This window comes from Carassius auratus, chromosome 32 (assembly GCF_003368295.1).
Source record: "Carassius auratus strain Wakin chromosome 32, ASM336829v1, whole genome shotgun sequence".
NCBI classification, from domain to species: domain Eukaryota; kingdom Metazoa; phylum Chordata; class Actinopteri; order Cypriniformes; family Cyprinidae; genus Carassius; species Carassius auratus.
In genome coordinates this window covers 6,196,131-6,211,685 of record NC_039274.1, presented here as the reverse complement: position 1 = coordinate 6,211,685, position 15,555 = coordinate 6,196,131, and the positions used below count along the sequence as shown (strand labels likewise).

Sequence of the window (15,555 nt, the reverse complement as noted above, 5' to 3'; positions counted from 1 at the left end):
AAACATTTGAGTAACATTATTTGATAAAATTATAAATAATAATTCTAATAATAAGAATAATAACTTAATTTTAAACTAACAATGACACATCATTTATGAAATCTAGGATACTGTAATTTAATAAATATATACTATTGTTAATTATGTTTGTTCATAATATATTAAAGGACCCCTGAAGTGCCTTGAAACATGCAGCATTATTCTATGTGGTAACGTAATTTCAACTAATTTCAACGTAATTTCAACAGGAAGAGAGTGTGGGGCATATAGAGCAGCCCCGCCCCCTTTTTAAAATAGCCAATAGCAGTTGGTTTATATCTGCTAGGGTCAGAGCCGTTGAGCTCGGTAAAGCCACATTTGACAGCCACAGTCTAATAGATTACACCCTAGATTCAATATGAAACTCTTAGTAAAACAAAAATGTAGTGTGTAGTTGTACGATGTGATGTCAAAAAAAAACGTTGAGCAGTATTGGCGGAAGTGACGAACTGCAAACTTTGAATGCAAACTTTGAATTATCTTCTAAATGCGAATTCTGTCACTGTTTTGGAGCACACTGCCATATAGATAACTTTACGACTAACATAATGATACTAACACCCAAAAAAACTTTAATTTAGATTTCACTAAATTAACTTTAATGTTAATTAAAACATGGAATTTAAAAAGTCTATGTACAAATACATATATACACATATATTGCAAGCATAATTCCTGATACATAATGTATTAACTAACGTTGATAAATTGAACCTTGCTTTAAAGTGTTAACAATAATAATGTTAAAAATGACAATGCTTAGGGATGAGAGACTACAGCACAGATTTCAAGCTTCTGAATATATATATATATATATATATATATATATATATATATATATATATATATATTTTTTTTTTTTTTTTTAATGATTTAAGACCAAAAAAAAATCAACAAATAAAAAAATAAGCTGCAATTATGAACAGGTACACAGGGCCATAAGACAGAGACAGTAGCAAATGAAAGAAAAGTGAATGTAATTATGAGAGCTCACATTCATGAGAGTACATGGAACATTTAGACAGATGAGTCTGCAGCTGTGCCAGCTTGTCTAGAGCCCCCCCCCCCCCTCTTTCTCCCCTGTCTGTTATTGGTCTGTGCCTCTATGACAGATGCTCCACTACTGCTCTCACCTCTTCTGCTGTATTCCTCTATTCACACAAAGCAAGAGGGGGAACGAGAGCGTGTGTGTGTGTGTGAGAGAGAGAGAGAGCGAGAGAGAGAGAGAGGATCACCTCTTCTGCTGCAGAGCTCTGTGCAGTTGTTCCTGTCTGTCTCTGAGTTGGCTCTGCAGGTGCCGGATCTCTCGTTGATAATTCTCCGCTTTCCCTGCAAAGTCCTCCTCCTGTTCGCGCAGATGCCGACCCAGAGTGCACACACTCGCTGACGTCTGCTGCTTATACACCTAGAGCAGCCGTGAGAGAGATATGAGAACAGCTGCACTGGATAGCACTGAAGAACGGTGGAGTACAACTTAAATTAAAAAAGAATCAAAAGAAAGCAAAATAACTCAAACAACCCTGGAGGAGCCAGAGAAGGAGACTACACAGCACGGTAAGACTAGAAAGAGACCTATTATGTGTGGAGTCATGTTCATCTGTCTGGATTAGACCAAGTCTAACCAATGCAGGAAAAGTGACTGAAACTATTATTACCTATAAAGAGAAGAGCGCAGAAGAAAAAGAAGGATACTAAAGCAGTGAAGAAGGTGTGAATTTACAGTGTAATACTTCACATCATACAACCTTTCTCAGGGAATATTTTAACCCTGCTGGTTACCTTGTGGATGAAAAAGGTATCTGTTCACACAAACACGATTAAGAATAAAACAGGATAAAGGAAATGCAGTTGCATGTATATGAATGAAGCAGAGATCTGCAGGAATATGTTGAACCGCAGACTCAGGGCAGATGCATTATTGAGAGGAACAGATGTTGGCCTGTCTGCTGCAAAAACAAGAGTGAGCTATTTAGATAAACAAACATTCACATTTGCACAGCTCATGTAGTTTCCAGGGAGAGACAGCCTGTTGATGTAACTCATCTTCATATAGCAGAGGACAATAAGACAATTACAGCCACACTAGTATACGTGAGTAGTCAGATATGTTCAGTCTATAAATGCCTCATCGTAAATATATGACGCAGGGGAGGATATGAGATGGATCTCTGATGGATGGATCTCTGAGAAAAAAATCTGGAAAAACCAGGAGAAGAAAGAAAATGGATAGAAGGGTTAATAAATGGAAATTAAATAGAGTGACAGATGAATAACAAAGGAACAATTGATAATCTATTAATAATGGGGAAGAAAATGTCCACATGCATGTAAACTTGGTAACTTGGTAACATACACATGCATTTAGAGCACTGATTAGCAATGGTAATGTCTTTAATGGTCCCCTTGACTGTGTTATCATATCTGGTTCAAGCAGAGAATGAGCATGTGTGGAGAGAGAGTGATTGTCTGTGTGTGTGTGTGTGTTTGGAAGAGAAAAAGGTTTGACTGTACTCTGTGAGATTTAAGAACACATAGGTCCAAGCCACCCCTCACACATCGATCAATAACACTCCACACAAACATGTCTCAGTCAATAGCTCCTTCAGTTCATGTGTGTGTTAGCATGCAGTTACAGAAATTCAGTCGCTCTTTGTTTATCTGTTCCCTCTCTCTTCTTCCAAAAACCTCTGTGAGATGCAGTGAGACTTTACAGTTGTCTTGATCATGTCAAAGAGTATCTGAGTCTGCTAAGCCATTGGTTGTCAACTGGTTTGACCTTGGTCCCATGGTCATCAAGCCGCGACCCAATTTGATGATATTTGCTTTCAAATATCAACATTGTTTGGCCAAATTCGCTTGGTGCACCTTTAATGAGAACTGGAACTAATATTGCAAACAAATTTGCCAATATGAAGTGATTTCAGTGAGATTTGGGGGACTGCAATTGGTGTTCTGATAATGTGATTTCAGTTTGTGATCATTTTATTTATATCATATTGACGTATTGAATTTCAGCTTGTGATAACAGACGTGGCTATTCTTATTTACCCATGAAATTCTTACTCTCAGGTGAAGTCTGTCAACAACCATCCATTTGCAGTTTATTTCACTTCTATTTTAAAGGGGTCATATGATGTTGCTAAAAAGAACATTAATCTGTGTATTTGGTGTAATGAAATGAGTTTATGTGGTTTAAGGTTAAAAAAAAACATTATCTTCCAAATACTGTACAACAGGGGTGCCCAACCCTGCTCCTGGCGATCGTCTGTCCTGTAAAGTTTAGCTCTAATCCTAATCAAAAACACCTGAAGCAACTAATTAAGGTCTTCAGGCTCACTTAAAAATTAAAGGCAGGTGTGTTTGATTAGGGTTGGAGCCAAACTTTGCAGGACAGTCGATCGCCAGGAACAGGGTTGGGCACCCCTGCTGTACAATATTGTTTCTCCTCTATGCCCTGAAACTCGTCGATTTTTACAAAGCTTGTTGCCCAGGCAGTTGTTGCATCCAGAGGAAAAATAACTACTGATTATAATGACTTATACTGTCTTTTTACGCGTTGCGTTGCATAAACATAAACCTAAAACCATCTCTGCATTTGTGATATGAGAAATGACAAACAACAAGTGCTACTCCTCAAAGAAGGAGCGGCCGGGGGTTTGCAGCAACCACATTTGACGACCCCGGGCTGGACAATCTGCAAAAGCCGATCTGGCGATCCACAGTGTGAAGCTGATGTATTTCCTCAGCGACCAGTACAGATCAGCTCTAGGCATGGCAAAGCAGATAGCGTGCTCTTTTAGAAGGCCAAACAAAGTATTTTCACTTTCGCAATGAAACACACAGCACAGTTTGCGTGAACATTTGGAGGGTGTTTTGGAAATCTTCCCACATAGTGAGGTAGACATGTGTGTTTAAATGAGGCGTTTTAGTGGGGCGGGACAGAGTCTTAATTTTGATAAAGAATATCTCTTTGGATTTGAGACTTTAGTCTTTGCAACTTTACAGATCTTCTTTATGCACCAAAAGCTTGTAACACTCCAAAGTGAAAGGAAAACTTGAAATTGCATCATATGACCCCTTTAAGATTTTCAGTTTTTGGAGAGTTTGGTATTCCCTTTTGCACTCTGCTGTCCATAATGAAGCTGTTCCATACAAAACATCTTCCTAAGAGCTCCTAACACATTTTATGCCAAAAGTAGTGTTGTCAAAATGAATAGGTCCTACTCATGGCCTGATTCTTTTAGACAATGGTCAGACTGAGGCTAAACAATGTAGGAAGTCCCTTGGGAAGTTCAACCTGTCAAATCTAATTCAACCAGGGGTCAGATTTAAGAAAATCTTTTTTATTCTTAAGGAGAAAATGACATTTAAACACCTCAAAGACCATTATTTTGCACCCCCTGCAGATTACCGTAATTATCATTATACGCAGACACACCATTTTCATCATGACTGGCTTGGGTTCAGAGTTCAGCTCTTGGAGTCACATTTTCCAATGTGTTGTGTTTTTTAATTAGTTATTTTAAAGAGCCTGTCTAAAGAGTGTTCTGCTGCAATCGTTTGCTCTCCGTCTTCTTAGCTCTCTCTAGAGTGAATGTGTCCAGTATCTGTGTCCTTCTAAAAATGATACTTAGGAAAATAAAATTAAGAATGAGGTCCTAATTTAAAGTAGTTCTTGTATAATTGTTAGTGAATTTCAAATTCAGTCACATCATGCAATATTGTGATTGTCCAATGTAAATATTAAATACTCAAATTCATGGAAAAGCTTACATTCGAGAATTTAAGACAAGGTGGTGGTTATCACTTTAAGTGGTTATTTACAATAAACATTTAAATTGAATTAAAATTATTCTAAAAAAAATCGTCTTTAGAACAATTGTAAATCTTAAAGGATAACATTCTTAAGAAATGTTTTTGAGAACACACCATATTCTAAACTTTATTCTTAAGTTAGAAAAAAAAAATGAGCAGTTCATTAAAAGATTCTTGGTGTTTTATGAACCACCAGGTATATTTTTCAGGTTAAACCAGCCACTGTGCATGAGCAATCCTAAGCGTGCATCTCATAACACTGGCTTTCTTTTAGGGATGCACCGATCATGATTTTTCATGGCCGATTCCGATACCGATTTTTTACCAACAAACTGGCCGATTCCGATTTCTGTTTTTTTTTTTTTTCTTTAAGCAACAAACAAGAAAGAAGGAAAGTGTGCATAAACAAGATGTTTATTTGGTATTTAATAGGCCAAACTGGCTTTTAGCTATTGAAAACAATAACTGCAACCATCTGAAATTAACAGCTACATTACATACATCAGCATTTAGCTTTTGTTTTTGAATTGGGTTAAAACTACGGAGAACTGGCCTTAAATTTAAAGATTAACTGTAACGTGAAATTAAAGGCAATAGCTGCATAGTTCTACAATCCAAACAACACACATTCAATAAGATGTTTCTTGATCAGCATTCAGTATTTTAGTAATTTGGTTTTAAATTAAACAAAAAGGTCTTTACCAGTGTCTTTATTTACAGACTAAATAAAAGTATGCTATATAAATAGATTATTCCAAAATGTTAAAATCAAATAATGTTGGTGTGAATAAAACAAAGATGCAAAGTGTTTTCATTCATCCAATAAAAAAAAAAAAAAATAGGGTAATGATTCACATCTATATTTTTTTCACTTGAGCCAATGAAAAGTAAATAACTATTCTCTCAAGTAAAAAAATATAGATGTGAATCATTACCCTACATTTTTTTTAATTGGATGAATAAAACACTTTTTCTGTGTGCTACAGCAGGTGATTTTTAAATCAAATTAAATCGATGTAATTTTAAGGTAAAATAAAAATAACCAACTGTCGTTTACTTCTGGCTTTTCGAACGTGTATGCAAGTTCAACTTCACAAAAAAAAAAAAAAAAGTTTCGTCACAGTTTAGTCCGTTTCGTTTCTCATCCAACACGTGAGGCCGGCGACACACTGGATGCGTGGCGCAAGCGTCTCAGCTGCGTGGCGTGTCAGTTTTTAATTCGGCTCCCATGTTAACAGGTTAGAGCATACAGACCACCTGCGTGAGACGCGCGTCTCAGGAAAACGCGTGCATGCTAGAAATAGAACCGACGCCTATTTTTACCGCGACACGCGCGTGTTGGAAGCGTTTCCAGGCAAAATATAATAGGAAAATGTGTTTATGTCATTTTGTACACAGATACATATGAATTCATGTTATTTTGATATGTGAAAGTCTATAGGTTGACATAAATTCAGATATAAATGTAATTTAAAAAATAAATAAATAATTATCGATTTTCAAATATTGCACCTGTCAAACAATCTATTTCGCCGTCAATACTTTTGACGGTGTCCTTTATCAGTAGGCGTAGGTGTAGGTGTGTAAAAAAAATGTGATATTGTTGTCATGAAGACAAGAGCCTGGTCTGTCAACGGCCTCCCTCTACAGCAGCAGCGCGCCAGCGCCGCGTCAGGCACGCTTCTGGTGTGTAAAGACACAGAATCCACCACGCTTCTGGGACGCTTCTGGGACGCTTCAGACACGCGGCGCTCACGCCATGCAGCCAGTGTGTCACCGGCCTGAGAAGTTGATCTGAACCTCTCTTCACGGTCTACTCGTGTTCAGGGCGCGGACCGGTAACAGTAAGCTCGCGCAGCTTCAGTGCTCGCAGAAAAGGGATTCTTATTTGTGCGCCAGTACACCAAAAGCTGATCGCTTCCTGCTGCTATCTGTGCCTCAGACATGTAGCTCTGCGTTTCCAGTGCTGATCGGCTGCCCGTGTCCTGCTTACAGATTTCGAAATACTTCCACACATATGACATAGCGAACGATTTCAATGTAGTCTGTGCACGTGGCCGCACTTCCGGAAAAATCTGCCTAAAGAAAGACCAAAAACCGATTTATGGCCGGTCAACCGGTGCATCCCTACTTTCTTTATAACAATCAGGACTTCTAACTTCAGCTACATGGATGCAATGATTTTACCAATTAGCGATTGCCTCTTTTACTCAGAAGGCGGAGCTTCCTTTGGTAGAGTGGCCATATTGAGCGTTGGTTTTTCCCCCATTCAAAACTATACGAGTGACACGTCTTGGGTTTTCTATAGTCTTTGGTTTGAATCACTAAAAAGAACCAATTCAAGTAATTCATTTGGAAACTGAACTACACTGGTTGCACTTTATGATTTTGATTCGCTAAAAAGAATCAACCTTATCTGTGAGTCTATCAAAAACTTACTGACAAGATACATTAAATTAAACAAGTATGGCAGCACAATGATGGCATATGATGAATTAATTAATTAACTATGAATTAATTAATTAATATTTCTCAAAAATTCCGACACAGTCACACATAAAGGAATGCATACACACATATAAAGTATATGCAATTCACATAACATGCATTCATCCACAGGCACAAAAAGAAACATTTAACCTCTTGACAGAAGCTGAACAAATGTTTACCAGTGTGCATTTTAAGATTCTGTCACAGTGGTGGCAAATGCATTTCAATCTCTTCTTCTCAGAGTACAGAAATAATGTTATGTGTCCTAAACAAATGGCCTGAGATTCTGTGAGAAACCAATTATTTTAAATGGAAGACTAGATTAGCAGCTCAGACCTGCAATCTGCTTTTGAAAAGGGCCAAACAAAATACACTTCCAGTGTCTTTTGAAAAGCTCAGTTTACTCTATTTTCGTCTCCATCCTTTCATTCCCGTATAATCTCTCCACAGAGTCAAACATACTATTGCAATACAAAGAATTTCAGATTCTCTATAACTGTGCAGACCTAGCTGCAAGATGAATTCAGTCTCATGCTCTTTAAGAAGACAGTAAGTAGCTAAATTGGAGCAGAGCAAGTGAGAAACACTTTCTCACTGCTGTGCTCAAGCTGAAAATACAGCACAAGAGTGTGCATTCTCAACTTGAGCCTGATACCCAGATAAAACATCTGTGAAATAACACGATTATGAGAAGAGAACATGTCAACTTGTGATCACAAGTTTACCAATGATTTTTAATCTCAGTAATCACTATCATAGATCATTAAAGACTATGAAAAGCACTGAATGCGATTGAAATGCAGCAGACTGTTATTTCCTGTGCTCTGAATCCCTATCCTGAAAGTACAAGAATTAAAGATGTTACATAGACATTACTGCCAGTTTATAAGATTTGCTGTCCAACCTAATGAGGTAAATGGTCACATTCAATACACAAGGATGCAGCATTATATTATTAGAGAAAGAATTATCATATTGAATGTCACAGTTTACGAGATGATGAGCTCAGTCTGGTTTATTGAGAACATGAACTTGGCTGGAAATGTGGATTTATTTGGTTTTGGGCTAGACAGAGCGGGGTTCCAGACAAAAAATTGAGTAAGGAGCTATTGGCTCATAAGGAAAAAAAAAAAAAACGTAGGGGCCAAATAATTTTTTAAGTGCCACAGAATAAACATGTTTTATTTATTTTATTATTGTTTTTTATTTTTAAAAATTGTTTTACATTACATTTTTTTACATCACAATCATACAGCCATGTGTTTAGGTTATCTTTTCTTTAATTTATCACCATTTTAATCCTTCTTGCTGATGACCTGGGAACCAGGTCCAATATCATAATGTACCAATATCATGGACCATAAGCATCACTTGGCCACTGAGTTGGGCTCCTTCTCAATGCATCCTGTAAATGTTGTCATACACTCTGCCATAGAAGAACCTTTTTTGTCTAAATGGTTTGATAAAGAACCTTTAACATCTGAAGAACCTTTACATTTCACAAAAGGTTCTTTGTTGGCTTAATTAGTAATATGCAATTTTATAGGAGGAGTGGAGTCATAGACAACAGGTTAAGTAAAAATATTCAAATGCAATAGGGCATAAATATAGCAAAATTCTTCTCTTTATAGTTATTTTTCTAGCTGACTGGTGAGCTTATGGGCACCGGATGTTATTCTGAGGTCAATGTATATAACATTGCAATGTTTACAAGCTTTACACGTTTTATACAGTTTGAAACACTGAATGAGCTTTTACATTAAACATTTCAGTTGGTTGTACTGTTGGCTTTCTTATAAAATAACCTACCTTTTCACCTACCTTTTGATGTTAATTTATGTTCATTGTTGTACTATAGTAGTAATGAGAAAGATTAAATAATTTAATAAAGTGATTGCGCTAAAAAAACAAAACAACTGTATTTATTGTTTGCATTTCAATTGGATTTTTAATAATTTTAAAGCTGATACTTTGTTTATTAAAAAGTAACAAAGCACAAAGCATTTTGCGATTACTGGATGGCAATTGCACTACAAATAATATGAAGTTCACACAATAACAGAACACAACATAGACCTAAGATCATGTTAAGAAGAAGCCATATTAGTGATTATAAATGAGAATTCTTAACGATATTGCCAATATCCATACAGCTGATATCAGCTGATATCTTTACCAGTTGTAGTTTAAGTTGTTCATGAAATAGATGCTGCGTTTCCTCGCTTTCACTTTTTACGTCTTCCGTCATTTCGATCTTTATCAGGTCAGCGCTGCTGTGTGGCAGAGATGAGGACGGTTTGAAACTCTTTTTTCAACTAAAACTTTGATGCGCATCATCTCAGTTTAATACATGAACATAAAAAATGTGATCGCAAAAATATTATATCATGTTAAATACATAGGTTTAGTCGCCAGTGGCAACCTCAGCAAATACTTCACTCATAAAAGATATTTTTTTAATTGCAAATGCGACCGTTTTAGTCGCAGTTTGGAGCACTGCAGAACCAATACCCTCTTTGGGTTAACCCACTCACTGCCAGAGCTTCAGCTTTAATCATTTACTCACAGAATGAAAATTTGTGTGAGTCTGGCTTAGGAGTAAAGGATTGGTCAGGTAGGATTTCAAACCACAGCCCTGAGTAATGAAATATAACAAATCCGCATGTCCCTTAAGAGCAGATCCCAGCATCCAGTGAACTTCCCTATATAGTTCACTATTCATAAGGTATTCATAATCATCATCAATAAATCATTGAATAGAGCTTAAAATAGCATTGCATTTATTGTTAAAACAGATAAGTACTCATAGTCTGTCTTTTCTCCCTCACTCTCACACCTTGTATCTTACATATACAAGATGGTCTAAATAACTGCATTGATTTTAGATTCTCAGGTCTCTGGAGAGCGAGATGCATGAGGCGACTCAATTTAAGAAGTCTAAGTGATTGCACTTAATGAACTGTGTGTGTTGCTGTATGTGACGTAAAGGGCTCTTGCTGACATCTTTCCAATAAGGAGCTTTAATTCACACACTGCAGATGTTCTGGAGTATGATTACTAGAGATGCTACGTGACTGATGCTACATGAGTGATTAGTGTTTTATTTTAACTTAAATAGAAAAACACTCTATACATATTCTAATCAAAGCACAATTGTAATGCTTTATTTTATCTTAAAGGGATAGTTAACCTAAAAATTGACCAGGACACATGACAGCAGCATTTGGTGAGAAGGAAACGTTTAGACTGTCCAGCTGGTTGAAACATGAAAGTAGGGCTGCCATTTAGCCAATAATAATAATAATAATTAAGCAGCACAACTTTCAGTATTGCTAACAATAACTGAAAATTCAGCTTTGCAACACAGCAATACATTTAACTTTAAAATATATTAAAATAGAAAACAGTTATTTTTATTTATATCAACATATCACAATATAGCAGTTTTTACCTTTATACTTGATAAAATAAATGTGCATGACTCCTCCAACTGCTTGGTCATAAATTGACCCCCAGCATTTGAACTGTAGTGTACTGTAGGTTGCAATGGGTTGGTTGTTAATGTGACATCACTCAACCAGCTTAAGCAAACAGCAATACAAGAATTAAACAGTGTGCTGATAAAACCGGAATGCTAGTGTTTACTTCATTATGTGAGTACAAGCTTTAATATCCAGTGGACTGCAGTCTGGACTGCTATATGTTCTTGATAACTAACTACTGTTAGTTTAGGAGAACAGGAAACCTGCAGTCAGGCTCACAGCAGTCTCACACATAATTACAAGAGAACATGAAATCAGAGCAGCCCAGAAATGTCCTGTAGGGTTAATGTTTCTATTAAGCTGAAAGAACAATGTACTAAATCATAAACAAAATCCACTGTTAAAGGGATATGAAAATTGGCAAAAATGAAAATTACCACATGATTTGCTCACCCTCAATCCATCCGAGGTGTACTGTATATGACTTTCTTCTTTCAGATGAATACAATCAGAGATATATAAATAATGTCCTGACCTTTCCAAGCTTTAGAATGGAAGTGAATGAGGGATGGGATTTAATAGTCCAATTAATAGTTTTCAGTCACATGACTGGTTCGAAAACCAGTTGTTAATCAAAGAAAAACTAGTCTCCTCTTGACTTATATCGGTCTTTTTTCTTTACAAATCTCATTTTGTACTTCTAATTTGTGAACAGCGTTTTGTTTTGCTCTCTCCTCTCCACTTCCGTGTTCGTCACCTCTCATTGGAGCTTCCTCTATACATACATCTTATGTCATCCACTGGAACTCCACTCTCTTATGAGCATGCGCATACGTCAGTAAGCGGAAGCTAGAGATTACAGTTTATACATTTTTAATCAAGGATATCTTTCTTACAAAAATGTGGAGCAATTTTTTTTTTGATGTATGGATGGACACAGTTTATTGGACTTCTACTGGACTATTGAACCCACATTCATTGCCATTCTAAAGCTTGGAAAAGCTAGGACATTTTAAATATAACTCTAATTGTATTCGTCTGAAGAAGAAAGTCATGGAAAGCATGTTAAAACACTGTATGACATTACTGCCAGGAAAAAGGGAAGAAGGAAATAAGAACAGATGTAAAAAAGGAAATAAAAGCTTTCAATGCATGGGCATTGTTGTCATTAATAACAGAGAGAGGTTTGTATGCTGGAGGAGCATGCTCTTTGCCCAAAGGGCCACTATTTCATTCCTCTAACAATTGGTGTCTGTTGCTTCAGTATAAATACGGCTGGGTGACATCAGGGAAACAAAACAATTGGCACCCTAAGACAATGAAGCAAAATCGTCACGTCGATCCCATGTTTCTTTCCATAATTAATTTCACAAACAGCGATTAAAAAAGCAGCTTAATTAGGCCTTTGGAGAGCTGCAGACTGAATGAGACACTGAAAACACCCATGTGGCAGAGTAGGAAGCTTCCTATGAAGACTTAATAGCATAGGTGTTAGTATATTACAGCCACACTAACATTGCACTAACGCATAATGGCATGACACACTGTAGAAACCTCTTCATGTATGAAATCACCTACAGTGACTAAACCTACAGGTTTGTTTAGTGTTGTCATAATGTCATTCATACTAGATGACAGCTTATTTAAGTTTATATAAAATGGTGGACAAAATGCTTCTGGAACTTTAGAAATTAATTTTTACCAATAAAAATAATCAAGATCTAACCTTCATGTATTGATAATAAAGAGAATATTGACCGAAGTCAAAATTAAATATTCTATAATTTTTTTTTATATTATTACATTAGATAATTACATTAGAAAACACTAGCAACAACATTTGTTCCGACTAGAAACATTTTGACCAAACTGTTTATTACCCCAAAGTTCATTAACAATATTTGATATAGTACAAATCTAAACATATTCATGTGTCCACAATAATACATTTATGAATTAAATAAATGTTTGTCCAATGACAAACAATTAACCTTAAAATTATTCAGATATATTAAATAAATAAATCTCACAAATGTTGATGTTCAGATGAAAAGATAAACAAGAGCAAAACCATTAAATAAATGATAAACACTCTAATCTTATACTGTATCTCTGTAACGGTGCATGTTGTCATATTCTGTGCTAACATCCTTTTCTCGTTACCCCAGAGCATGAGGCCATGATGAGCTGTGCTCAGGCTGGACCGGAGGAGAGCTCTGGTAATGCCAGTGCTAATACTAACACCAGCCTCAACAGTACCAGCAATGATGAGTTGGAGTGCAAAATCTGCTACCAGCGCTTCAATGCACACAGCCGCAAGCCCAAGATTCTGGACTGCTTGCATCGCGTGTGCGCCAGATGCCTCCATAAGATCCTGGACATGGGAGATGGCTCCACCTCCATCAGCTGCCCTTTCTGCCGACACGAGACGCAGATCAGTGAGTACGAAGTGGCTGGGTTGCCAGATGACTCAATAATCATGTCTCGTCTGGCTGTGCAGGACAAGTCCTGGAGCTCAGACCACAGTAAGGAGGTTGTATTGACGCCCAAGAGCCTGTCCTCCAACGACAGCCCATCCCACGACTCCTCCAACTGCCTGGTCATCACCATCATGGAGGTGCAACGGGACCAGCAGCGCTCGCCCAGTCAAAATGCCAGCTCGGATTACTACGGCGACCACAGTGTGGATTCAGTCTCTGTAGCATCCAACAGCGGTGCCATGAACCAAGACACTCTGTCCAAGTTCTGCAATCACGTGCCGCGAGTCTTGGTGTGGCTGCTGGGCTTTTTCTATTTTGGTTCGCTGCCACTTGGCATCTACTTGCTGGTGATCCAGAGAGTGACCCTGGGGATTGTGTGCGTGAGTCTAGTGCCATCCAGTCTGACAGTCTGTCTTGTCTACGGTTTCTGCCAGTGTCTGTGCCAGGGCATGTGCGACTGCTCCAACAGGGGTTGACTGGTACAAAACAGGCCAGAGAAAATCATAGGCTACATCATCTCACTATACAGAGAGGAGATAAAAAATAAGCTCTAGGCATCTGAATATCCTCGCTGCAAATCAAATGCAATTTGTACCATTTTGCTATGAAGGGATGTGTACAAGCAGCTGCGATAAGAGTATGAGTCAAGCATTAAAGAGGAAGGTCAGTCTGGAGGAAAACTGATTGGCTTAATACAGTTTCTGCACACACCCATCAAGCTCATTCTGAAGGAAAAAAGATGAACTTTTGAAACGTTCTCCGTGCAGAGCAGATGATGATGCACAAGTGGGTGTTTATCAAAGTCAGGCAGAGCGGATGTGCCATATAGAATAACGTTTTATCGTGGTTGATTTTCATCCCTGGGAAAGAAACTGTGTACCCTGGTTCTCAATGAAAAGGCTCCATGAGCAGCACTGTTACAGGTTGAGACTGGACTAGTCTGTCTGGTTAAAGACAGACTACTGTAGATATTGCAATGTGAAGAGGTGGGTAACCACTGAGGTTAGAAGGGGCCTTTAAATAAAGAGATTTGACCCACGTTGTTGTTCTGTCGATGTTTTAAAATACCCGCTAGGCCTGTGGAATTAATAACTGTAACCAATGTCACACCACAATGGAGTTTCTCTCTCTCTCTCTCGCTCTCTCACTGACATCAGAATGTGAAAATGCCCTTTTGAGATCTCATGTAGTGACACAAATTGAAATGGTGTTGTATACTTCCAGGCTGAGCTTAACGATGAAAACGTTCCTGGAATTCAATAAGAGTACAAACAGTCCGTATAACACTGCATGTGCTAGAGTGCAGGCAAGGAGAGGGGAAAAAAACATGTTCTATTGCACAAGATTTGTGGAAGATCAATGACACCTGGCCTACAGCTAGGAACATTTGAAGTGAATGCCATTTCTCTGCATGACTGTGAATCTCACTGCTACAGTTGAGGTGATGTAGTCATTTTTTCCTGAAATTTGGCTCTTTTTGCTTATCCAAAGTTGTTTTGATATAACCTTTGCTCTGAGTCTTAACCTAAACCTTAACCTTTATCTAAAATATATCTTTAAATTAACATGGACAAGCACAGCGGCTCTGTAATCCTTCATTCAAACCCAGTGTTTCTTTTCACTGCTGGTTCTGGGGGCCTTCACCTTGAGATCCATTGAGAGCCATTCATGATACTGAACTTGAGCAAGACAGAGTTTGAATTCTGGCAGACACACGCAGCTTAGTCAGCACCTTGGGTGTGTGTTTAATCAAAACTGAAATGGTTTCCAAGCTTTCTGTTGGCAATGAATAATATCAGTGTTAATACATGCTTATGCAATGCATTGAAAACAATAAGAAAATCTACATGAACTATGGTTGGTTTAACAACTATTTAATTGGACTCAGTCATGAGAATGCATTTCACAGCACACCTTAATATCTAAACGAAATTCAAAAATCAGGGAAGGGCAGCAAAAGGGGCGGTAACACAGCACTTTTCGTTCCATTGACTTCCATTCATACACATGCAAATGCGTCAGAGTTATATTTCGCTGCATTCCACAGTTCATGATTGGTGGACTCTGACCTGCGAATTCTCATCACATGACACCATATGACCAAAAGCAGATTAATACGTCACAGTATGACCTCATAGCTAAATCAAAAGAACATACATTTTAAACTGCAGCGATGCAGGAAAGTGGAGTAGATTTTATACTTTTTTGATTACATAAATTTTTGTTACATGTTGAATTTAATTGTTTAA

General features: G+C 37.6%; 1 protein-coding gene and 1 pseudogene across 1 annotated transcript; one reads left to right on the top strand and one right to left on the bottom strand.

The window, feature by feature from the left end:
* The window catches only part of LOC113051434 (centrosomal protein of 89 kDa-like), a 92,854-nt pseudogene that overhangs the window by 11,806 nt on the left and 65,493 nt on the right, over positions 1 to 15,555 (bottom strand).
* Positions 1,440 to 14,360, top strand: LOC113051439 (E3 ubiquitin-protein ligase RNF182-like). Its single transcript, XM_026215192.1, has 2 exons — positions 1,440 to 1,593; positions 12,995 to 14,360. The coding sequence occupies exon 2, from the start codon at positions 13,006 to 13,008 to the stop codon at positions 13,780 to 13,782; it is 777 nt and encodes a 258-aa protein (XP_026070977.1). The 5' UTR covers positions 1,440 to 1,593; positions 12,995 to 13,005; the 3' UTR covers positions 13,783 to 14,360.